At 38.8% G+C, this 27,133-nt stretch overlaps 1 protein-coding gene across 3 annotated transcripts in view; it reads left to right on the forward strand.

Moving 5' to 3' along the window:
- Nucleotides 1–27,133, forward strand: part of LOC132394028 (sorting nexin-24-like) — a 138,711-nt gene that overhangs the window by 52,808 nt on the left and 58,770 nt on the right. For all 3 annotated transcript variants that reach the window (XM_059969661.1, XM_059969662.1, XM_059969660.1), the window contains exons 2-3: nucleotides 13,393–13,476; nucleotides 15,489–15,593. In XM_059969661.1, the coding sequence (XP_059825644.1) occupies nucleotides 13,393–13,476; nucleotides 15,489–15,593 (189 nt within the window). The remainder of the gene's footprint in view (nucleotides 1–13,392; nucleotides 13,477–15,488; nucleotides 15,594–27,133) is intronic.

Raw genomic sequence — 27,133 nt, forward strand, 5'->3', positions numbered from 1 at the left:
AATTATTGAATACTTGAGTCACAGTGATAAATTCAAGTCCCATGCTCTTAATTGTCAACTATTTCAAGAACTTTGTGTTGAGAATGATGAACGGTTTGAACACTTATTGTGCATAGAAGTCAGATGGCTTACAAAAGGAAACTGCTTGAGATGCTTTAATGCATTTTGTGAAACTGATAAAATTCTTTGAAGCCTCAAAAGCTTCATTCAGTCATCAACTCGATAATAGTAGGCATTACAATGCTTATTTGTCAGAATTATTCGCCAAATTTAATGAAATCAATCTTCACATGCAAGGAAATGATGTGAATCTTATTAAAGTCAAATCGGCTCCATATTTCTGTCCAAGTTAACCCTATTTAAGTGTAACCGTGGCCGTTTGCGACCTTTTCCAATTTGCAAGCCTCCCTGAGTTGGAAGAGAAAGAAAGAAAGAATGCCAGATGATGATCTTCCAGTGTACAGTGCCCACCAGGGCGAGCATGCCAGGGAGATTTCAGCATCTTCTCTCGCTCCAAATTCCCAGACTGGGTAATCCATTCCTGAACACTTGTAATGAGGAATTAACGGAAAGAATGAAGAAGAGCTAATTTCACTACAAAGTAACTGAGCTGAAGCTGAGGTTCAAAAATTCACATCAGGACTTTTGCAGAAAGAAATCTCTGAACTCTATTGTGCATTGTGGGGAAAAAGATCAAAGGTGTTCTTTGTTGCCTTTCCAGCATCTTAATTAGTGGAGCGCAGTGTCAGTGCAGTTGCCCAACTTCTTTCAAAACAACAAAACAGACATCAGATTACTGAATGTTGGGATATGAAACTACTTATGAGTGACATACAGTCTGACGTTGAGATGCTGATATCACTGTACCAAGCCTATCCATCTTATTGAAAGGTGAAAAAGACAATGAAGGAGTGAGCAGCCGGGCGACTAATGTACACTCTAAAATTGTTGATGACTTTTTTTTTACTGAAATTAAGTAAAGAAATAATTTTATTTGTAGCTTCAAATAGATTTGAATAATTTTTGCAATGATTTGTTTCTGCTTTGAATTTTCAGTGCCCTATTTTCTTGAACCGTGCATTGTAAATCAAAGTTCTTTATCGTTTTTATGTAATGGCTTGAAAGGGAGAGGGAGATGCTTTGGGAGCCAAGTGGGTGGTAACTCGAAGTTTGGGAACCACTGATCGAGACTGATGAAATCAAATGAAGAGATGAGATTTCAACCCAGCACATCAACTGTCTGTTTTCTGTCCACTAATGGTTTTATGTTTGATTTGCACAAGAAAATACAGGTGTATTTTCAGTTTCTTGGTAAATATATTTCATGAAATTATTTCTTTGTATGGCTTTAGACAAGCAAACACTATACACTTTTCTCCTCACCACGTTTGATACTTAAGTAGTTTTATCGAGCTGTTTACCGTGTAGCTATATAAACTATTGTCTGCATTTGTGAGAAGACACTTAATTTAAAATTTGCTTTTTATTCTGATACAGATACTCTGACCCTTTCATTTGTCTTCACAGTTGAGTACAAAAAATAATATCTAATCCCTCATTGTTGAAGACTTGTATTGCAATTATTTTGGATTTTTAGTTGATTGTTATCACTATTATTTATTTCACTTTGATTCTATTTAATCCTGTTATAAAATCCTTCATTTTGTTCTGTCTGTTTCTTTGAACATAATGGTGGATATCTGAATGTCCATTAACATAAACTGACCAATGAGACAAAAAAGCCTGTACAATAGTTTTCATAAATTGGTTGGTGGAAGATGGTGGCAGTGGGTGTTTTTGTTGTTGAGTAATGTTGGTGTTAGGAATAAATTCATCTATGGCGGAGAATTATTTTTGGCAAGATTCAAATGATCGGAGATTCCATTACTGCTTCGGCATTGCTTTAGTTATACAATATCTTCCAGTTGCAATGTATTTTAGATTTGTTTTACTGTCTCATTCAGGCAGTCTTTCTATTTAATTGGATTTTCTTAGCACTGTTTAGGATGTCTCTGTATGTTCGGTCAAGATCCTATTGATTTTTGATTGGAAGTGTAAATTTTCTTTAAACCAGATACGGTACAGTAAGGCCAATTCACTTTTGAGAGCACATTGCTTCTAATTATGTACAACCCTAGAAGTGGGTGTGGGAGGCAGGAGATCAACACTGATTAATTAGAATATTCTGTTGTGCTGTAACATATTGCACAATAATAGCTCCAACAAAAAAAAACTGACATATGATCCTTTCAGGAAAGGTTTTTCTGTTTTTGTTAAAATCCTCCAACTGAAAAATTCTGCACTTTTTTGCAAGTCAACATATTTTTTTTTGAGCATGGTATTCTTCAGCTGTTGAAACACTTGTACAAATTACCTGATTATGATGTATCATGTAACCAGAGAAAGTCTCTTTGTTCAGAAAAAAAAATCAATACTAAACCTCTTGTAACAGCTTTTTTGTTCCCCCTTTTTGGATGCCCACGAAGAAGAGGTTTGGAACTGCTGATTGTACATTTTAGAGCGACAGTGATTCATACTGGGTTGCTGTCCATTCTGGTCTCTAACTTACACCTGAGGGCCATCGTCTGACATTTCATGCATGACATTGGATAAGGTTAAGGAATCTTGGGCTCTGGTTGTAGGCAGTGAACAAATAGGGATATACCATCAATGTACAGTAGGACAATGAAAGTGTATCCCCACTGTGTATCAATGTGTCTGTAATGGCACTGTATAAATGGATTTATTAATTTTGCAATGTGTAAAAGTACTAGGAAATAGTTTTTAAAAACCACAGAAATCAAATGATGACTTGGTAATAGCCAACTTCCCAGATCTATTTTATGTTACTTTTGCTTTTCTTTGGATGCTATCTGAGCCATGTTTGGTTGAACTGGCTAAATAAATATGATGGAGATTAATACTGGACGCCACGTCTACACAACCTGCATTTGGAGGATTTATTTACATTTCCCAGTAACCACAAGCACTGAAATCTGGCTCCTAAATCTAAGTAAAACAAACGATGAAGGGATAAGATGTTAAGCTGGCAACGGTGTTTTAGGAAACAGCATCAAAAAGTATGACAGTAGACAAGAAGCAGCTAACACTTCAAGAATTAACATTGAAAGATTACAAGTACATTTTCTTTTAAGGTACGTACTTAAAGCATGTAGGAAAAATGTCCTAACATCACAGGGAAAAATAACTTAAGCAGGGAATTGATTAAAGGAAGAGTGATTATAATAAAAGAAAAGAGAAGGTGGCTATACTTTATTAGGAGTTTGAAGAGATTTGGTGTGTCAACAAATACACTCAAAAACTTCTATTGATGTACCATGGAGAGCATTCTGACAGGCTGCATCACTGTCTGGCATGTTGGGGGGGTGGGGGGGGGGTGCTACTGCACAGGACCGAAAGAAGCTACCGAGGGTTGTAAATTTAGTTGGCTCCATCTTGGGTACTAGCCTACAAAGTACCCAGGACATCTTCAAGGAGCGGTGTCTCACGTCCACAAATGAATGGATTGTTCCCTACCCCCATCGGGGAACGGTTTTTGCCAATGTCATGGGCACTTGCCGGTGTTTGGGCCAATCGTCTTAATCACTCATAGCAGTTTGCTTGCGATCTTAATTTAGTCGACAGAATAGTGACAACGGGGATGTGAAGCAGAATTGGGTTAGTATAGGGTTAGGGTTTTTTTTTATAATAGGTGTCATTATTAAGGACCTCCAGCACCCAGGGCGTGCCCTTTTCTCACTGTTACCATCAGGAGGTACAGAAGCCTGAAATCACACACTCAGCGATTTAGGAACAGCTTCTTCCCCTCTGCCATCCGATTCCTAAATGGACAGTGAATCCTTGGACACTACCTCACTTTTTTTTAATATATGGTATTTCTGTTTTTTTGCACAATTTTTAACCTATTCAATATACATTTACTGAATAAAGTGCTGAATAAGATTTATTTATTATTGTTGTTGTTATTATATTATTTGTTTTCTTCTATATTATGTATTGCATTGAACTGCTGCTATACTAAGTTAACAAATTTCACGTCACATGCCGGTGATAATAAACTTGATTCTGATTGTGATCACCAAAAGACCAGTAAGCCTGACAGTTTCATGATTCGGTAAAGGAGATAATGAGGAAAGAGAAAGCAGAATCTGAGTAATTCAGCAATAAACTTAAAGACAGATTGGAAAGGCTTCTATGGATGAGTAAAAAGAAAAGGATTATTAAAAGTTAATGTGTGTCCTTTATAAAAGGAGAGATGAGAAATTATATTGGGGAAAAGGGGAATAGCAAAGAAATAAATATTTCAGGTCTGCTTTCACAGAAGATTATATTAAGAAAAACCTGGAGAAAGTGGAAAACAACTGGTCACAAAAAATGAGGAGCTGAAAGAAACTAGCTTTGATATGAAAGGAATTGTATCAGAGAAATTAAAATATAAAGTAAATTTAATTATCAAGTATGAATGTTATTCTTAGACCAAGGAAATACAATACAATTCATTGAAAATCTACACACAAAGACTGACAAATAACCGATATGCAAAAGAAGACAAACTGTGCAAATGCAAAAACAAATAATAATAAACAAATAATTATAATAATAATGAATGTATATAAATAATACTGAGAACATGAGCTGTAGAGTCCCGTAGGTTGTGGAATCAGTTCTGTGTTGAAGTGAATGAAGTTATCCATGCTGGTTCAGGAGCTTGATGGTTGAAGGTTGAACTGTTCCTGAAGCTGGTGGTGTGGAGCCTAAGGCTGTAACTCAATAAATATCTAAGGGTTCTTCTGCATCTGAAGAATTAAAAAAAAACAGCTTTGGAGTTGGTAATAAATAGTTTGCGTTGAAAAATTTCATTGATTCGGGTGGAAAATAGTAAATTTTGTAATACTTTTTATGAAAGGAGTGAGAGAGAAAACAGGGAAGTATAGACCAATTATTCTGACGTTAGCAGTAGAGGAAATGGTAGAATTTATTACAGTATTATGGAAATGATATAAATGCACCTAAAATCATGATAGGGTGGAAGCAGCACGGTGTCATGAAAGGGAAGTTATACTTGGCACCCTTGTTATCTTTTTTTTGAGGTTACAACAAGCACAATAATGAAGTGTGAATTGGTGGATGTGGTATGTTTGTATTTTCAGGAAGCCTTCGATAACATGCTTCAGAAGAGTTCATTATACCAAATTGAAGCCTGTGAGACTGGAAGTGATGAGTAATCTAGTGGTGGAAACTGGTTAGCAAACACCAAGCAGACAGTTGGAATAATGGATCATTCTTGGATTGGGAGGCTCCAACTAGTGTTGTGCTGTAGGGAATCATGCTTGGATCCAGCTTTGCTGAACCTAAACCATCCATCTGGATGAAGGGGTCAAGATTGCTGGTGGTACCAATCTGGATTAGATTTGAATGCAGAGCTGCTTTGAGTGAATGAGTAATGAAATGGCATTTAGAATATGATCTTGTAAAGATATCCACCTGTGGGAAAAAATAGAAATGTAAAGTATTTTTTAAGCAATAACTAAAGAGTTTCTGTTCAGAAGGAGTAAATGTGCAAATTCACAGGTAATTAAGAAGACAAGTGTTTTGCTTTCTAAGCTTATAAGGCAGTTTGAGCAGAAGCAGTAATGACATTAAATTTAAAAGGTGTCTGGTGTTAGTGCATGTGCAAAGGGTCTGACATCCCTAGGGGATCACCACCTTTTTTATGCCATGGACCCCTTCCATTGACCCAGGGATCCATGGACTAGGTAGGGAACCCCTGCAAGGAAGATTATATATGCAATTGAGGGAGGATAACAAAGAATCAATGGATTGGATTCCTGGGAATAATTAAACAATATAGGTCTATACTGTTGATAGCGTAGAATTCTGGGAATTGATCTTTGGAGACTTGAAAGGGTAGATGCTCTGATGATGTTCCCCTTGGCAGGGAATCAAGAATTGGGTGGGGGGGGGGGTCATATTTTCAAAATAAAGGGCCAGCCTTTCAGGACTGATTTGAGAACAGGTTTCTTCATCCAGGTTGAAGGAGCAACACCGTATATTCTGTCTGGGTAGCCTCCAATCTGATGGCATGAGCATCGATTTCTTGAACTTGTGGTAATTGCCCCCCCCATCCCCTTCAAAATTCCCAATTCCTGTTTTCCTCTCTTACCTTATCTCTTACCTGCCTGTTACCTCCCTCTGGTGCTCTTCTCCCTTCCCTTTCCTCCATGGTCTTCCATCCTCTGCTATCAGATACCCCCTTCTCCAGCCTTTTATCTCTTACACCAATCAATTTTCCAGCACTTTACTTCACCCCTCCCACTCTCCCAGTTTCACTTACCACTTACCACTTTGTACTTATTTTTCCCCATCCCCCACCTTCTCACTCTGGCTTCTCCCCCTCCTTTCCAGCCCTGAAGAAGGGTCTTGGCCTGAAATGTCAACGATTTCCTCTCTTCCATAGATGCTGCCTGGCTGGCTGAGTTTCTCCGGCATTTTGCGTGTGTTGCTGTCCGTAAGAAGTTGGTGCCCTCTCCCCGTGACCACATGGGTTTCCTCCAGGTCCTCCAGTTTCTTCCCACAGTCCAAAGACGTGCCAGTTGATAGGTTAATTGGTCGTTGTAAGTTGTCCCGTGATTAGGCTGGGGTTAGTTCGGGGATTGCTGACCGGTGCAGCTCGAAGGGCTGGAGGGGCCTGCTCCACACTCCATCTTAATGCATTACCCTTGAGCTTCTTGTGTCCTTTGGTAATTGTGGAAGGTCGTTTATTTTAACAGTAGGATAAGCATTGCTGCGTTAAGTTGGCAAGTAACTAACCCAGAGTTCGCCCAATAAGAGCTGCTGTTCAGACCTATTAGAGAGTTGGTATTGGCTTAGAGATCTGGCACGGTCATCACTCTTTATCTCAGAATTAGTTTCTTAATTTTTGGTTACTTCTCTGGATAGTTAAACAAGTGTTTGGATAGTAACACTGTTCTTTCTCCTGTGGTTCAACATTCAGTTTTAACACATGGAATAGACTTACCCGATTGGTTTTCATTTAATTAATCTGAAATTGCACCATCTCGGACCGCAAGACCCTGCAGTGGATTGTGAGGTCAGCTGAGAAGATCATCGAGGTCTCTCTTCCCACCATTTACACTACACACTGTATCTGCAAGGCAAATAGCATTATGAAGGACCCCACGCACCCCTCATACAGACTCTTCTCCCTCCTGCCATCTGGGAAAAGGCACCAGAGCATTCGGGCTCTCACGACCAGACTATGTAACAGTTTCTTCTCCCAAACTATCAGACTACTCAATACCCAGAGACTGGACTGACAGTAACTTACTGCCCTCAACTGTGCCTATTGTCTTGCTTATTATTTATTGTAATGCCTGCACTGTTTTGTGCACTTTATGCAGTCCTGGGTAGGTCTGTAGTCTGGTGTAGTTTTTTTTTCTGTGTTGTTTTCACGTAGTTCAGTGGAGTTTTTGTACTGTTTCATGTAGCACCATGGTCCAGAAAAAAGTCTCGTTTTTACTGTGTACTGTACCAGCAGTTATGGTCGAAATGACAAAAAGTGACGACTTGAAATTCATGACATTGTTTTAGTTGGATGCAGAAGCATTGCAGAATATTGCCCGCCTATAATGGAACTATAAACTGCTCTGTTTTCTTGGGCCGCATAAGAAATTGTGTAAGGAAATATTTTTTTTAATTGTATTATATTTTTGTGCAACTTTGGGTCAAGCTATATTGCAATGTAGAATTAAGGGAGAAGTTAAAATTGTTTTTGGCTCCTTACTAATTTATCAGGATGTCATGTTAGGAAAGAGCCTCTTTGTGTTTTTTTCTGCATTTGTATTCCCTTGATGAGATGGAATGCAACAATATTGTCGAGAAGTCTTTTAAAAATCTGCCAACTAGTGGGGTCATGCACATTTTTGCTGCCTGTGCTCTAATTCGTACAGAGTCCTGTTGAGGAATACCGTGAGTCCGACTCTTTGGTTCATAAGTGAGATTGATGGGATTGGAGGGGACTGTGTTTCCTTGGTTGTGGCAGTGGTTTAATTATTGGGTTTTGGGTTTCTGATCCTCACGTCAACACGGCACGGTGGAGAGCGCACTCGGGAGCGGTCTGTCACTGGATCGAACTGGAGCCCGGCACTGAAACATACATTCTTAAATGTTTTGTATGCATAGAAAGGTAAATTATATACTGTATACTAAGACAAACGCTTGGCTAACTGACACTAAATAATTTACCTGTTCCAACTTACTTAGTAAGAGAACTTCTGATTTTTTCGATCCCGATCCACGATAACCTACGCACATCCTCCCGTATACTATACCTAATACAATGTAAATGCTGTGTAAAATAGTTGCTATACTGTATTGTTTAGGGAATAATGACAAGAAAAAAAATCTGTGCATGCTCGAACAAGAAGTGCTGGAAGAGCACTTCCAGGTTTTTGTGATTTGCGGTTGGTTGAATTTGTGCATGCGGAATTCGTGGATAAGGAGGGCTGGCTGTATTATGTGAATTTTTGGTCTCCTTCGTTGAAGAAAGATTTACTGCACTGGAGGCAGTGCAGAGGAGATTCATCAAGCTAATACTGAAAATTATGGAGTTAGCCAATGAGGGTTTCAGCTGCCTGGGACTATGCGTGTGCTGGAATTCAGAAGAATGAGAGGGATTTTACAGAAGTGTATAAAATTGTGAAAGGGATAGATAAGATAGAGGCAGGAAAATGCTTCCACTGATGAGAGAAGCTAGAACCAGGGGACCTAGTCTCAAGTTTGAGGGAAATAGATTTAGGATGGAAATAAGGAGAAACTGCTTTTCCCAGAGAATAGTGAATCTGTGGAATTCTTTGCCCAAGGAAGCAGTAGCGGTTACCTCATTAAATATACTTAAGACAAGTTAAATAGGTTTTTTTGCATCGTAGGGGAGTTCTAGGTTATGTGGAAAAAGCAGTTACATGGAGCTGAGTCCACAACAGGATCAGCCATAATTTTATTGAATGGTGAAGCAGGCTCAATGAGTCAGCTACCCTACCCCTTCTCCTATTTCTTATGTCCTTCTTGTTAAAATGTCGCTGATATATTGGAGTAATTTAGAAGTGAGTGCTAAAGATGTTTTTAAATTCTGTTATTCTAGGTAAGCTAAACTGTGATCTGAATTCTAACTCTGAATCAGTTGGAGGCAAGTGAGAATGGGGCAAATGCCGAGCTTGTTTGCTGGTATAGCTTGAAGCATCACAAGAACATCAGTGCAGAATAAAGCCCTACGGCTTTTCGGGTCTTCTCTGCCAGTCAATAAATGATTGGTGATCTGATCTTGGTCTCAACTCCTGATCTTCGCAGCACTTGATTATCCTAGTAGAGAGATACCAAAAATCTGTTTTAGAATATGCATAACAGCTGTTTTGTGTGGAGAATTCAGAGCATTTCAACTCTCAGAGCTGGAAAAAAGAGAGCTCGTCTTCATTTCCATCACAAGCGGGCAATTCCTTGTTCTGGAACTAAGTGTCCTTCTAATTAGGGAAAACACCTTCTCAACCATATAAAGTCCACACGTCCTGCCCCCAGAATCTCTCATTTCAACGAGATCACCTCTCATTCTTCTGAATTTCCAGGTGGCATAGGACCAACTTGTTCAGTTATACCTTTAAATGTAATGCTTGAGGGTGTTGGGAATGAACAACTCTCCAGAGGCTTAGTTCAAGAGGGTATGTGATTCACCACTTTTACATGTTTTCTACTGCTGTTATCTTTTATTCCTAAAGTATGCATTGTTATATGCTAGCAAATCTGAAATTCTCTAATGATTGCCTCGAAAAACTGGTGGGGCGGGGGGGTGAAAAGAGACTTTGTCTCCTCACCAGTGGAAGTAAGAATTCCAAAGTGGTTCATTCTGGGGCCTGCAGAGTTGTTGCTAAGGTAGTGAATCCAAGACGTGTGCAAGAAATGGTTTAATGACCAGAGGAAAATAACAAGGGTAAGTAGGGGTATTCATTTACTCATCTCAAACCATTAGGTAATAATGCTCTATACTCAGAACCCCAAAGGTGTATCATTCTCTTCCCTGTATCAGTGGCAAATGACACCTCCCCATAAGCTCAGTACACTGATCACATTCGCTTTTTGCCGTCATAGAATGGCTACTGTGAAACAAGGAATTCCCCTGGTGCTTTACTGCCTTCTCACCCTGGTCCCTTGCGTTCCTTTCAAAGCCTGCTGAAGAAAGAAAGTATTTGCAGTTATACGCTATTTTTCATGGTCTGCAAAGACCTTTACAGCCAGTACTGAAATTCAACCATTTTTGTTGCAAATATGGCAGTTAATGTGCAATCTGATTCTACAAAATGCAATGACATGAATGAATAAAAAGCCAAAAAGAGCTGGAGGAACACGGCGGGTCGAGCGACATCTACAATGGTGGCAGGGTTGAGGGGTTGTTATGTGGAATTATCAATGACTGGCTCGAGCCCTGCTTTGGTCCTGATGTTCCTCAATCTGTAGACTTCCTGCACAGTTTGTTTTTTTAATTCTCGGTTCCAGCATCTGCAGTCTAAATGAAGAAGTTAGGTGATCTAAGCCTTGGATATTCTGTAAACAGTTGTTGTCAATGTACGTTCTCTCAAAAAAAATGAGTCCCCTCAACTTTCTCTACATTTTCAACTCTAAGCTTTCTGCAGCAAAAAAATGACACATAGCACAAGGGAGGGCATGTAAGGCCAGGGGAAGCAATACAACATTATAGCTGCCAACATTACTAACCCCTCTAGAGCAGTCTGTAATGGAGAATTGAATTGGTACTTATCTGAAGAGGATGTTTCCTAGAGTACCTTGTAGCAGATTTGGCTAGCTTATGAACATTTTGATCTGGTATGAGCTGTTGCCCACTACTGTGCAGCCTGTTCCTGACATCCCAGCTTTGGCCCCAGAAACCTTCCACAGAAGAATGTATGGTGGAGAAGGCAAATCCTTTGGAGGGGGCATCATCAGCTCCTTAGATCATTCTAAACACCAGATGGAGATTGGTTACAGCACCTGAACAGAAGGGATTAGTGAATAAAGGTAGGTGATTACTGACGTCATCCTCTCCTAACTTGCAGAACAGAAATGCAGACTTTGGGAATTAAATGATTTTTTTTTTAAAAAAATGTTTTTCTCATCCAAGTTAATAATAGATATTGGAGGCCTCATGAATTTTGCCCCAAAATTGTAAACCCAGCTGCTTTCCTCCTCAAAGAGGTGGCATTCATCATTGAGGACCCCAATCACCCAGGACATGCCTTATTCTCATTGCTGTCAGAAAAGCACACACCCAGTGATTCAGGAACAGCTTCTTCCCCTCTGCCATCCAATTTCTGAATGGATATTGAACCCATGAACACTACCTCACTACTTTTATTTTCATTTTTGCACTACTTATTTAATTTAGCTAGTTTAAACATGCATGTACTGTAATTTGCATTCTTTTCTATATCATTAAGTACTGCTGCTGCAAAGAAAACGAATTACATGACTAATGCCAGTTATATTTCAACCTGCTGTCACAAGGCATGGATCCTCGCTTTTGAACAGATCTCGTAGCCTAATTCAAATGGTGTTCGACAGAGCAGGGGCTTGCATTGATTTGTTGAAATTTAACTATCAGCTGTCCAGATATTGTCAGTGCTTTGAAAAGACTAATGAACCAAATAGATAGGAATTTGCAAGATATTGCTCGTCTACTGCATTCCACTTCTCCACTGATCAGTGGGGCTGCTGTGTCTCACCTCGAAACAGGATCAAAAGTTATGCCGATGTGCTATTTCTCACAACGTGTAGGCTGGATACAATCTAACTGAGCAGATTACAAATGTTCTATGTATTGTTTTCAGATATTTTAAATTACCATAAACTTTGCACAGAATGCTGATGATCTCATCTTGAGTATCTAGCAAATGGCTTATGATTTTTTTTAATTACTAGCTGAAGTACTCATTTTGTGTTTCAGCAACAATTCTCCAGGAGTAATTTGCTGAAACTTTTAGCAGGGTGTTACATTTAATAATTGTTGTATTCTCTAAGTTGGACTTTGTTAGATTCTAAACTAAATGTGCAGGTGGCTCATGGCACTCTTAAAAATATTCAAAGGTCTGTATTTATTTTTGGGGATTTAAATTTAGACCATGACTAAATGTAATTAAACCACAAGTTTACAAATAGCATTAGAAGTAAATGGAAAGCCATTATATTTAAAATATTTCAGCATTTTATTATTTTAAATCCATTGAATATTTCTTCAGCTAATTTTGTATTTGTAATGAAGTGTTCAACATCTATTTGTTATTTCGGTATTTTCACACTTGTCCAGACTTTATTGAAATGTAATGATTGTTATTCTTATAAAACATTAATCAAAACGATTGCTGTTGTGTACAAAATAATGTAGATCAAGTAATCCATGTGCATAAAATGTTTTCCCATGCTCTCTAAATGTTTTCTTGCTGATAAACAAAAATACTTGAATCCTATTTCTAAGAGTTTTCTTTCAAAATAAAGATGTATGCTATTCATTTTGCAGCTCCAGTACTGGATACCTGAGTTTTGATGGCTGCTTTCCCCTGATGTTCTTTATCATCCATTTTCCAGACGAATTCAGTGACCCTAGATTCAGGCAGTGACACTGTGCAGGGTATTAATTAGCACACCCAGAGGCTTGATATTCTGGCCTTTCGACCTTCCACAGGCCAATGAAAGCAATAGAGCCTGTCATATTTGTCTTGTAATGAAAGTGAACTTTTGCTATCCTTCATTGTGCTACAACAGACTGAAAATGTCCAGCTGATATTTTTTTAAATGAATATATGTGTAGGTTGGAGGGAAATTAGCTTGCAGCAGGAGTGGTTTCACACCTCTGCAATACTTGTAAGGTCTTAATGGTTTCTGTTATCTTAATGGTATCTGTGTTTTTCTGCTGAAAATCACAAAATTGTAAATCTGTGTCTTATCAACTTTGTAAACTAATTTGATGGGAACTATTATGTAAATGTTAGAAATCTCAAATATACAAATAATTTGCTCTTGCACTGCAGGTTGATGAAGATTGAACAAATGTTTCAATGACAAAGTAAACAAGTCTTTCTTCTAAATTCACATCTAACCTTTTCTATGTAAGGTTCGTTAACAGGTTTAATTCTGAGCTAATTTTGTAAGGTTGCTGTAATATTTTCACTGACTTGTCAGCATGCCAAAACTGGCAGTTTTTAAAAAAAATGAATAAAGCTACAATTGCTGTAAAATAAAGTTAGTAAGTGAGCATTTATCAATGTTACCATGAGTTAGTGTTTCAGTTATATGATTGTTCAGTTTTGTTGAAAATATTTTTTCTTTTTGTAGGTATTTAAAATTGAAGTACTCATGAGTGGAAGGAAGCATTTTGTAGAGAAACGATACAGTGAATTTCATGCACTCCATAAAAAGGTAATTTCTTTCATTACTCTAATCCCACAGCTTTCATTCCCCACCCCCCACCCCCACTCAACCTCTGCCCAACCCACTGTTGGTTAGTTCTATACGTCTACGGAACAAGTGGGATTGTTAATCATCGACTGAAGGGACATCCTTGGAGTATTTACCTAGTAAGCAGTCAGGTTTTGCTGGAAACTTGAATTATCTTGGATTTGCCTCCATTCATCTGAGGAGTTCATTACTCACCTGGCAGTGCTATCATGGAAGGAAGCAGCTGCGATGATGACTCCTTGACCGCTGTTGATGGAAGGATTCCGCAACAAAATATTGTTCACAAATGCTGTTTTCTGAGCTGATGCTGAGTACCACATTTGTAACACTTTGGTTGGCCACAGTCCCAATTAATCACTGCACAATGCAGCCGGTTGTACACGATGCTGCACAGAAACCCATATTTTTTGAAATTCTTTTATCTCTGCTGCCTTGTTAAAGGCAGTCAGATTTACTCATTGCTCAGCAGGGACAGAAACCACCGTGCAGTGGAAAGTATTTTACACAGTTTTGTCAGTTGGTAGTACTGTATAATCAGAGTTAGCTTAAATTTATTCCTTAGAGGTATTCTGTACTTTAATTTTTCTCCCTCCTAGCCGCAGTGAGCCTAGATAGAACCTTTGAAATAGTCAAATAAACTGCTTACAGGGGAGTATTTCCTCTTCAAAACCCCAGCAGTCTGTGTCTTAACCACAACCTCAGCTGAGAACCCATTACCACATCTTTATAAATTCGTCCTACATTATCAAAGCTTATGATGTACTGTTTGTGTCAAATTGTGGTTAATTTTGTTGTGTGAACCTTTCCCACTAGGAATTGTATAAATTCTGTTGGGCCTACATAGCTGGCCAAAACAAAAATGCAATTTCATTCTACTCATCAGGGCTGGATTTGAACCCTGGTGTCAAAGGTGAAAGACGTGCACGACTCAGTCCCCAGTGGGCTACTCTTTGTTTTTGAGGCAACGGTTCCAGAATTTCTTCTCTCTTAAGGACGTGTGCTGCTTAAAGAATTGTGAATAGAAATTTGAGGAGAAAAAGGTGGATGGCATATAACACACTCTTGCATCTTTTTGCAGCACACTTCAAGTGAAGTAAAAAGGAAGGAATTGTCCATTTTATCAGCCAAAAATTGCAGAGCAATTTGCTGGATTATTGGGCAGGGATGACTGAGAGAAAGAAGGCCACAACTTTATTATTGCACTTGCACACCACATTTCTGTGTGCCTCTTTTATTTCAGTTTCAACCTTCTCAGGTGTCCTTAATGACAAAATGGATCACTTAGTATTTCTTTACAGAATATTCATCATTTTTTTTTGTATTATTTTGTGAATTGTAAATGTTGTACGTTAACCTTTCTAATTTGGTGCTTGTAGCACTCATTAATACTCTTCCCCTTCATTTTCCAAAATCACTACGGTTTACATTCGTGAAACAAGAGGCCAACTTGTGAAATGCCATTCGTTGCATTTTGCCGGTCTGAAAATCTTCACCATACCCCCACCTGTATGGTTTCAATGCTACAACCATATTTCTGCTGATATCACAAATTCTCCTTATTTTATTTATTCTTTATGTCATGCTTCATTCGATTTCGTGGCAACTTTATAAAAGCATTTTGAACAATAATCTAAACCATCTGCTTTGTTTCTGGCTTGTCTTCTGTCTGTTTTTGATAGGACATTTCAAAGTTATCAAACTAGTTTAAATCTAAGCATGACATGTAAAATGGCAGATAACATGGAAGCTGGCCAGAACTTTAGTCAAAGTAAGTAACTTTTTTTTTCGCTCTTGAGGCTGATCTAGAAAGATCTACCTACACTTAACTCCCTATATTGCTGTGAAAAAAAATCTTCTATTAGATAGTTTGCTTATGTTATTCTGAAAAGCCTATTTACTAAGTAAGAAGAAGTGTATTAGGCTAGCATGTTGGCAGGATTTTTGTTAATTGTAACTCAATTTCTTCTGAAAAGCTGAAGAAAAGCATCAAAACGCCAGAAATGCCTTCAAAGCACGTGAGGAACTGGGTGCCTAAAGTCTTAGAACAGCGAAGACATGGGTTGGAAGCCTACCTCCAGGTACATTTACAGAATGTTTTTCTTTGAGGAAGCATCTTGCCTCATAAATCAAGGTTGCGTAAATGTGTTCTGCAATGGGAGTTCCTTTCTATCGTGTGTAAATGAGCTTTTTTACGCTGAGTTGCCCTCAACGATATTTAGCCTGTTAAATACATCATAGGTTTCAACCCTCAATACATATTTCAGCTTTATTCTGTCATACTGTCACACACCTTTTGAATTCCGCTATGAAATATCGATTTATCAGATCACAGGGCACTTCACATCGCAGAGAGTTGATGCCAAGAATTCTGACATACAGACTACACAAAGATAATGGCCCATTTCTGTCACTGTCATAGCAGAAAGAGATTGTGGGTCCACTTAGACTTGCAATGTACACTGTTTTTTTTAGAAATAAGTGTTCCTTTCTGATCTGTTAGAAACATTATTATTATTATTACATGATGCTTTTATTCTCATACAGTTATTTTTGGGACAGCTCACTGGTGATCAGTTTTTGCATGTATTTTGCAAGTATGAAAGGCAGATAAAACCTTGATCTTGTAAGTTTTGTCCTTTTAATTTTAAGAATTCAGATGAATTAAAGTTTCAGATGTGGAGGTTTAAATCAGTCAGAGATGTAAAGACCTATCTGAGAACAGTCTGAAGTAAAAAGAGCTCTGTAACTAGTCCATATGAAGCTCTTTTTATTCATGGCCTCTGTAGTGTTTCATGCTGGTAGACAGGTCAGTATGTTGCCATAAGAATATTTCACTATTTAATTGTCCGTGGTTGGTGTTATCATGATTTATCTCAAGCAGGAGAGTATAGTTTATTTCATACTCAGATTTTTATTTGGCTAAATATTGACTCAGTCAAGAAAAAATCTGCATGATATGTACTGCAGAAGGGAATAACAGCTATGGCTTCTTTAATAATGTCTAGATTTTTTTACTGAGACATGCTTTACTCCAAACACACTGGATTCAGCAATCAGACCTGAAGATTTCTCGATGGACCAGATTGCTGATTCAGGAAAGTCAGAAGGTGAGGGGTGTGTTTTCCATGATAACCTCTCTGTGGTGCTCTGATGTGGCGGTTTTGTCTTACTCGTGTTCCCCCAACCTGGAACATCTGATGATCAAGTGCCGATCATTCTATTTACCAAGAGAGTTCACCTCCATGATGCTGATCGCAGTTTACATGCCACTGTCGGCTGGCTGTAGTCAGTCACTTGAGGCACGGCATGCTGCCTTCACCAAACAAGGAACAGTCCACCCCGACACATTTTAAATCATTGTCAGGGACTTCAGTCAGGCTTGTTTGAAGAAATCTCTGCCCGCTTATCATCAGCATATAACCTGTAGCACCAAGGGTCCCAACACAGTAGACCATTGCTATTCTAAGATGAAGACTGCCTACCGTTCCATGCCTAGATGGAATTTCGGGGTATCTGAGCAGCTGGCTGTCCGTCTCCTACCTGATAACAGGCTAAAAAGCAAGGCGCCAAAAATACAGACAACAAAGGTAGTTGCAGGAGGCAGAGGAGTTACAATGGGATTGTTTTGACTCGGTGGACTGGGTTTTGTTCAAGGACTCATCAGAGGATCTGAATTAATATAGCATGGTTGTCACGGACTTTATAAAAACAGTCATAAATGAGTGTGTCCCCACAAACCATTAAGTCTTCTCTAACCAGAAGCCCTGGATGAACCGTGAGATCTGCAGTCTGCTGAGGGCCAGATCTGGCGACCAGGTAAGATACAAGAGATTCGGGTGCAATATCTGGAAAGCACCTCACGGGCAACGTGGCAATTCCAGACTAAACTGGAATTACTGAAGGATGCACAACAGTGGTGGCAGGGGTTGAATGCTATTACCTCTTACAGAATGAAATCAGGTGACAACAAGGCTGCACTTCCAGTTCAATGCCTTCTGTGCTCGCTTTGACTGTAAGAACAAGGAGGAACTATCGCAAACTCCCACAATCCCCAAAGACCCTGTGATTTCAGTCTCTGAGGCCAACGTGCGAGCAGCCTTCAGGGGGATGAACCCACAGAAAGCATGCAGCCCAGATGGGGTCCCTGGCCAAGTACTAAAGACCTTTGCTGATCAACTGGCTGGAGTGTTCACCCACGTCTTTAACCTCTCACTTTAGCAGTCTGAGGTACCCACTTGCTTCAAGCAAGTTTCAATTATACAGTGCCTAAGAAGAATATGGTAACCTGCCTCAATGACTATCGTCCAGTAACACTTATTTTAACTTTGATGAAGTGTTTTGAGAGGTTGATGCTGAAGCACATCAATTCCTGCCTGAGAAACAACTTGGATCGGGTCCAATTTGTCTATTGTCAGAACAGATCCACAGCAGGTGCCATTTCATTGGCTCTTCACTCGACCCTGGGACATCTGGCAGCAAGGGTGCATGCATCAGAATGCTCTTTATTGACTGTAGTTTAGCATTCAATACTGTCATCCCTCAAAACTAGTCAATAAGCTTCAAGATCTTGACTCAATTCCTCCTTGAACAATTGGATCCTCAATTTTCTCACTTGCATTCCTCAGTTTGGATTGGCAACAATATCTCCATCACCACAAGGCTTTGTGCTTGGCCCTTTTGCTGGAAAGAAGCATCCACCATGAAGAACTCCCATTACGCAGATCTCACTCTTCTTGGTGCTGCCATCAGGAAGAAGATACAGGAGCCTCACGACCCGCACGACAAGGTTTAGGAACTGTTTTTGCCCCTCAACAATCTGGCTCTTGAACCGAATGGGATGTCTTCATCCTCCTTCACTTGCCCCATCACTGAATTGTTCCCACAACCTATGGACTCAAATTCAAGGACTCCTCATCTCGTGTTCTTGATATTTATTAATATTATTATTATTATTATTATTTCTTTTTTTCCCTTTTGTATTTGCACGTTGGTTGTTTGCTGTCCTGCTGGCTGTGATTCTGTTATGGTTTGTGGAGATACTGGGTATGCCTGCAAGTAAGCACATCTCTGGTTTGTATATGGTGACTTATATGTACTTTGAAAATAAATTAACTTTAAACTTGAACTTTGACAATTATAAAATACCTCCTGGGCGACCTGTATTTATATTATACTCTTACACTGACGACTGTGATGAGGCTGAGTTGTAAGGTAATTGACTAAAAACTTCAACCTTAAAATAATAAGCAATCGACTGATAAGTTCAAATTCTTTTAAAGAAAATGTATTCACAAAATGTGTACATCCATGGCAACATGAGGATTCATTGTACGTCATTAATTACCCCGTCTGGTTATTACTCTATTATGGATTTATTGAGTATGCCTGCAAGAAAATGAATCTCAGGGTTGTGTATGGTGACATTTCTGCATTTTGATAATAAATTTACTTTGAACTTAAAGAGGTAATTGACAGCCAACCTCATGGGTGTTTCTAAAATCACATGAAGCCCAATCCAGCTTTGAACTGAAGACTTCCTTCCCTGAAGTAATGATATTGGTGAATCAGTTGATTTTCCATGGCAGTCAGGTGGTTTTCAGTGGTGATTACTGCTGATAGCAGTACTTTCTTTCCAGATTCGTTATGGGACTTTAGTTTCCCAGTTGCTGTCCCATTTTGCTTGCAATTTTTCCCCTCTACATATTGGTTTTTCGACAGTTTTTTTAATATATGGTTTCTTGTAGAACACAGAAATCTACAGCACATTACAGACCCCTCAACGCACAATGCTGTGCCAACCATGTAAGCTAGTCCAGAAGCTGTCTAGAATTTCCCTACTGCAGAGCCCTCTTTATTTTCTTTTTATAGGCATGATTTTTTTTTTCTCTCTGCACATGGGATGTTCAACATTTCTTTAATATGGGTTCTTCTGGGTTTTTGTATTATGACTGCCTGTTTGGAGATGAATCTCAAGGCTGTATAACATAGACATACTTCGATACTAGATGCACTTTGAACTTTGCAGATTGATGATTCTAACCTCAGGACATGGGTCAAGTACCGACCTGCTACCAAACCCTGCATTTTTCATAATTAGCCCATTCAGCACCCTACAGAAATACCTTATTTCCTCAAATTTTTTGGAATAACAGTTTGGATCAGTCATTCTTTTTTCTACTTCTGTTTGAAGAAATTATTTCTGGCACAAGGGCTGTGCAGTGGAGCAAGAACTTGCATTTAATGCACCACTTTAACATCGAAAGCACCAGAAGTATTTCAAAATCAGATTTGTATATCACATGTACGTCAAAACAAACAGTGAAATGTGTCATTTGCATTAACAGCCAACGCACTTAAGGATGTGCTGGTGGGAGCATGCAAGTGTCGCCCCATAGTCTGACGGCAACACAGCATGCCCACAATTCTCGGCACAACATAGTACACATCAAAACAGAACAGACCAAGCGACAAAGCAACAACAGCAAAACGAGCCCTGTTCATGAGGGCATAATGAAAATAAAATCACACTGAATAAATAAGGAGATATTAATGGACATTATTGGAAAGGGAGGGCTTTTGAGGGTGTATTAAAGGAAAGGGAACAGCAGGGAGGATTTGTGAAGGCGTCCTTTGGTTGAGCAGGCAGATGTATCACCAATGGTAGAGCAACTAAAATCAGTAATGCATAGAAGGTTAGAACTGGAGGAGATAAAGACCTGAGCTTGTAGGAGACTACAAATGTAGGAATGGGCAAGGCCATGAGTAAACTCAAACTTGAAATAATTGTTGATACTCTAGTAACTATCTAGTGCGCCGGGCTTCTTATGTGCTGGTTATGTTTCATTAAAAAAAAAATCACTTGCTGATGATAATGCAGTAAGCATTTTAATGGCATAAAGCTTTGATTGAAATTTGTTGTCATTAAGCAGGAGGGTGATGTGGCAACAATGGAGTAAAGGCAAACTTACAGGCAAAGTTTAGACTTCCATCAAGCCGATGAGTAAAATTAAGTTTTAATTTTTTTTAAATAAAGCACTTGAGAATATAATATCATATTAAACAAAATAAAGAGTCTGCCTTTAATTGGAAGAGGCCAGGTGTGGCCTAGCACAAAATATGGGAATTTTAGGGAATTTCACAGAGGCAAATCAAGAAATAAAACATGACCTGGTGTGGCTGCATCTCTCACTCCTAGACTTGCCTGGGTCTACCTACAGTAGGTCTGGGATGTAATTCATTGTGAATGGCTGTACACTAGCAGTTCCCTTTGGAACCTCAAGCCAAAACATTTTAGTCCAATCTGTCTTTTTTTGTGGAGGGAATGTAAATATGAGAATATATACTCAGTGGCCACTTTATTAGGTACACCTGCTCATAAATGCAAATATCTAATCAGTCAATCTTGTGACAGCGACTTAATGCATAAAAGCATGCAGACATGGTCAAGAGGTTCAGTGCTGTTTAGACCAAACATCAGAATGGGGAAGAAATGGGATCTCAGTGGCTTTGACTGTGAAAATGATTGTTGGTGCCAGACGGGGTGGTTTGAGTATCTTAGAAACTACTAATCTCCTGAGAATTTCATGCATAGCATTCCCAAGAGTTTACAGAGAATGGTTCAAAAACATAAAAACATCTAGTGAGAGGCAGTTCTTGGGCTATATGCCTTGTTAATGAGAGAGGTCAGAGGAGAAATGGCCAGATTAAATCAAGCTGACAGGAAGGCCACAGTAACCCAACCACGTGTTACAACAGTTGTGTGCAGAAGAGCATCTCTGAATGCACAATGTGTCACGCCTTGAAGTGTTTGGGCTACAGCAGCTGAAGAGCATGAGCTCATTGAAGGCTCCTTGTATAACTCTTCTGAATCCTTGCTGGTAACAGTTTCGGTCGCGTACAATTCTTAAAAGTGGCAGATGTCTACTTGCAGACTCAGAAGGTCAAAGACTTGATCACTTTGCTTTTCTGCAGCAATTTGAAGAAAAAAATGACTGAATGTGGTCTTTTCAGTATTTTAAATCCTTTTAATTGATTATGTATTTTCATCAAAAAGTTGTAAAAGCGATGCATGAAAATAAGTGGTGTGTTGAATATTTCCGTAAGTTTAATTTAAGTTCTTGAATCGAGCTGAAGTTGTTTCATTTTAAAGCAATGTGTAAAGCCACATTTTTAACACTCAAAAAATACTTTGTCGTTAGCAATTGTGTCTAATTCAACAGTAATCGTTCTAAATTGAAGTCATTACCATAGTATTTACAAACCTATTACAAAGACAAAAGCGTTGAAAGGTAAAAAGTGCTTAAAATCGCTCTTCCTCTGATTGTCGACTTAGTACTGTTAAACAATATTAATGACTGGGACTGTCAGCATGTAACTGTGCTTTCCGTGGTACAAGTGATTTTATTGATCGATACGGATGCAGCCTACAGTCAGATTACTCTGATTTTATCTGGGCATTAACTAAGTTTATTAGTACCAGAAGTATCTTTAGGTAGATCTAGATGATGATGTAGATTAAGAAAAGCAGAATACCATCCATCATTTTCCTTTGTGCTAATAACTTAAATCCATCATTGTTTCTATCTGCTGGTTTCAGATCCCATTGTGTCTTCTGGCTTTTGGTAATGGCCTAAGTGAACCCCAGCAATTTTCCCTCCAGTGGCAAAACTCTCCACTCAATTGTCATAGTGTCGTTTTAATTTGAATTCAGAAGTGTAGGTGGTAGGAGCTACTTCAGTTCTTTCATCTCCAGACACATCTTTCTTTATCTGTCATGCATGGTGGTAAAACCATATATTTTTTTTGAAAGTGACATAGTTTTGAAAAATAGCCTCTGAACCCCCAGCTCAGCAATCATTTTATATATAACACATTGCTGAATTCACAGATTTATGAGTTAGATAGTTTGCTTTACCTGTGGTATATCGACTGTAATCCATTTTTGCAACATATAAAGATAAATTGTTGGAGAGATTCATAATTATTATTGTAGAACTACAATAGTTTTTTTTTCTTTTTTTAATTCTTCTTCTAATTCTTTTTTTGGAATATATTGTCAGCTTCCCAAGCAAATTTTATGCTTCAAAGAAGTGCGTCTAAAATAAGATATTTCAATATGTGCCTCATTGCAAAATGCCCCATTTCAATGGGTCTGTCAGATTTGATTCATTCACCAGAGTTTCTTGGAATTAATTCGGATTCAACATATCTGATGTATGATCCATGTGAAGCAATCTGCGATAGGTTCGGTAATTTTAGTAATTTGCAACAAATACATAGAACAAATTTTATTCTTGGCTAAAACTACTGAATATTTCAGATGCTTCAAGTAAGTTAATAGTTATTTTTCAGAGGGTATCTGGGCTTCTCTCACACAGTATTGAATGTTGAACACATCATTTCTGGTTATATTTAAATCTGTTTCATTTTATCTGTATTTTGTTTGATTCCCTGACTGAGAAGGTTGAACAGAGTGGCCCCCACGCTTCTCCACAGCCATGGCGCTGTTGTGACATGATGGTGAATTAAATCCAGACTTAGTGCACCCAATTTAACGTTGTCAAGAATGTAGTTCTCCAGCTGTTTACAGTTTCTGAATTGGTGTATTAATAAAACTAAGCAGCCTCAATGCTCATGGCCGACACTGACGAGAAAACTGGGAGAATTTGAGCAGTTTTAAACGGCAGGCAAGCCCTATAAAATCTGCACACGCCATGCATGCTCCGATTGTAAACTGGCCCTTTATCACAATCATTTTTCACATGTTTATCTCCTTCTGTTATCAGCTTTAAATTAAAATTGGTGTGAGACTCAGGACGGAGGAAAATTTAGGAAAGTTCTTGCTGGGTGTGCAAAACCTTGAGATTACAGATCAATGCTGCTTTTTGCTGTGTCGCTCTACCTCCATCCAGGATAAACAGAAGCAATGTAGGACACCGGAGAGTGATGTAGAGCACAAGATCAATGTTTCAATTTGAAAATATTTTGCCTTTACATTAAAAATGTTATGAATTACCATTTTTAAGCCAGTGCAAAGCCAGGATGTTAGGGATGTTAGGGTGGGGTTGGGTTGGAAATGGGATCAGACAGAAGGAGGAACAAAGGAAAACAGCAATACTGAACTCAAAGAAATAATGGGTGCAAGGTAAAGTTCTGCTTGTAGAAGGAACAGTTGATCAGGGGTTCCGAACTGGGGGGGGGGGGGTCCAAGAACCCCTCAGTTAATGGTAGGGATCCATGGCATTAAAAAGATTGTAAACCCCTGTTCTAGAGGAAGATTCCTATTTGTTTTATTTAGAGATACAGCACAGTAACAGGCCCTTCTGGCCCAATGAGCCTATGCCACCGAATTATGGCCATATGAACAATTAATCTACCTAACCTGCACATCTTTGGAATGCGGGAGGAAATCGGAGTACCCGGAGGAAACCACGCAGTCGTGGGGAAAGCTTACAAGCTCATTACAGATAGCGGCGGAATTGTACCCCGGTCTTGCCACTAGCGCTGTAGCAAAATAGGTGGGACTCTGGAAGAGGAAGATGTAGTGTACACCTGGGTTGCTGAGCATTATATGGGGCCTGAACAAATAGGGGAATCTTGCATCCAAGTTGTAATCCATGCTTCTTCCATTCCCAGAGATTTTCACACCCTCCTTAATCAGCAAAAGAAGCTTTTTTTGACAATTTTGGTCACCAATTTGAAGATGTTGGATTCTGTCATGCTGGGAGTTCTATTTTAAACAAGTGAAGGTGTTTGAATGTTGGGAGAAGCAGGGACAGTGACCAGCAATGATGAAATAAAGAATCTGCTGCAAATATGTTCAGAAAGGTGCCACGGTAGCATAGAGATTAGCGCGATGCCATTACGGCTCGGGTTGTCAGAGTTAGTTCAATTCCAACACCCTCTGTAAGAAGTCGATACTCCCTCCCCATGGAATGCATGGGTTTTCTCCGGGTGCTCTGGAGTCTTCCCACAGTCCAGAGATGTACCAGTTAGAAGGTTAATTGGTCATTGTAAATTGTCCTGTGATTAGGTTAGGGTTAAATCGGGGTTGCTGGGCAACGGGGCTCGAAGGGCCAGAAGCCCCTATTCCACACTGTATCTCAATAAATAAGACAGAGAGGATTAGTAATTTCAAGGTATGAATAAATTCTAGGTGGTTGGAATCGTGTGCTAAAGAAATTGAGTAATGATAACACAATTGAAAGTGAGTTCTAATATGAATCAAACCCACTAGTATAAAACCATTAATTCTGATAGTGACCTTGTACTTAGATCACACCTAAAGCCCACTCACTGCTCCCTTTCCAAAAATAAATCAATAGTGACTGTTCAGTTTCCTATTAAGAAAGTTACTGCAATATTCAACAGCTCCTGGAGCTTAAGGTAGTATGCCAGGAATGTTGTCAGTACCAGTAGCATGGGATGGTGAGGTGCAGGGCAGCAGATAGGGGTATTGACAACTTGGGGATCTTGGTAAGACAAGTGTTAGTGGGGATGCTGTTTTGATTCTCTGCTAAGGACTGTATGATGTGGTGGGAGATTTGAATTCTTTGTGCCCTATTATGGTGAAGGACCCAATTTTTCTTCATAAGCTTTGTCAATCTCTTAATAATCTTAAGCAATTTTATTTTTTTTAACATTTTAAAATTGCAAAGGCAACTGGACAGATTCATTGCTTGGGGAGATGTGTATCAAATGCAAGCACTTGGGATGTGCTTGGAAAGGCACCGTGGACAGCCCGAGTAAGTTGGGCTGAAGGGCCTATTTCTCTGCTATATAACTATAGTTAATTTTGCTTGACTTTGTACGTTCTCAAGGACAGTAATTTCCTTATGATTTGCAGTCTATACGCAGTACGCCCAATGTAGTATGATTAAACTACTTGAACAGCAGCATTATTGATTTTGTACTCTACTTTTCATCTGCTAATACAAACCGGTACCTCAAATGTATTTTTTACTGCGAGTAAGTATTTGGAAAATAGATATCTCCTTTTTTTCTTTTTGTGGCCAGTATTCGTACATCAATTATTTAAAACTGGTTATCATTAATTTTTTTTTTTCTAGACCAAAAAAGTATGCAAATCATTCTGTAAATGTTTCAGCATTTCATTTTGTTTGCTATCTAATGATCTCTCTTCAGAAATGGGAAGTTTGTTATTAAGTTCTTTTTGGGTTCTGTATGAAAATGTGAATTCTTATCTTCACCTCCTTTTATCCCCATACTAGTTGTAACATTTTCCTTGCAAAATTAAAATCAGTTTTTGCAACATACTTTTTCTGTATTTTCAAACTTACCACCGATTCACTTTCCAAGGAAAAGAAATCAAATGAATAGAGTTTAGTGTATAGTATTTGCTTTTCATACCTGTCCTATTATGTAATTGTCTAATTTTCTTTGGATATCACTGTGCCAACAAGTAAACTGCAAAATCAGTGATTATGTAAATCAACAGCAAACAAGCTGACAACTAATGAAAACAAACATCAAAATCTGCTTATAGTCGTATGTGAATGATATGTACATTAAGAGATCAATTTCAAGACTTTTTAGTAGTTCTGATGTTTTGTTTAAAAAAATACATTTCACAACTAAAATATAAACAGGACAGAGTTGGACAGAACTGTCAGAAAACAAGTAATGTAGACTGGGGAACAGTGCATATGAAGCCATTTGTATCATAGAACAATAGCAAAATGTAGATTTCTGCCTCCATTGTTAAGAATGATGTCCGAAGTGGCACCTTGCATCACTTGAGGAGACTAGTTGATGATTCATCATGATTGGTCCATTCTTGTTTCGTCATGACTTTTCTGCTGTTCCCCATACCTTTGACTTCTTTTCAGTTCAATTGTACGCCAGTCTGCTCCTTGAATATATTGCGTAACTTCACCTTCGCAGCTCTTTACAATGAGAGGATTTCAAAGATTCCCAACCCTCTGAGAGTAGAAACTCCATCTTAAATGGGCAAGAGCATATTTTGAGGCTTTCTTCCTCAGTTTTAGAGTTTCCCCTCTAGATCAGAGATTCCCAACCTTCTTTATGGAACGGGCCAATACCATTAAGTGAGGGGCCTGTGGACCCCAGGTTGGGAACCACTACTCTGGAGAAAACATCTGCTCAGCATCGACCTTATCAACCTCTCAGAATCCTAAATGTTTCACCGTATATACAAGTTTGCAAAATAACAAAATTTTTACTAAATAACAAAGCTGACAGCTAAAAGTAGTACTTGGTATCAGAGGCAGGAACAGATCGAGCATTTTAACAAACATAATTATTCACCTCTTTGGTGAAAGAGTTAATTGACGATACCAGTCATTGGTATTCATAGAGACAGAGACATGGAACAGCAGAACAAAGAAAGAAGACTAAGTAAAAGAAGTTGTGGTTGTCTCATACTTAGATTAGCATAAGATGTAACTGGTGAAATAGCCAAATTTCACCTGTTGCAGAAAAAAAACTGAGAAGCCTCTAAAAAATGCAGATCAACTATTCTAGGACCCAGTCAGCAATCTGTCCTAGTGGAGGCCACGGGGGTAATGACAACAGTGTTTGGCAGTCACTCAGTGTATCAGCAGTGTTTGGCAGTCACTGTCCAACGGAAGGACTGAGT

The sequence above is a fragment of the Hypanus sabinus genome, chromosome 5 (assembly GCF_030144855.1).
Source record: "Hypanus sabinus isolate sHypSab1 chromosome 5, sHypSab1.hap1, whole genome shotgun sequence".
Lineage (NCBI taxonomy): Eukaryota > Metazoa > Chordata > Chondrichthyes > Myliobatiformes > Dasyatidae > Hypanus > Hypanus sabinus.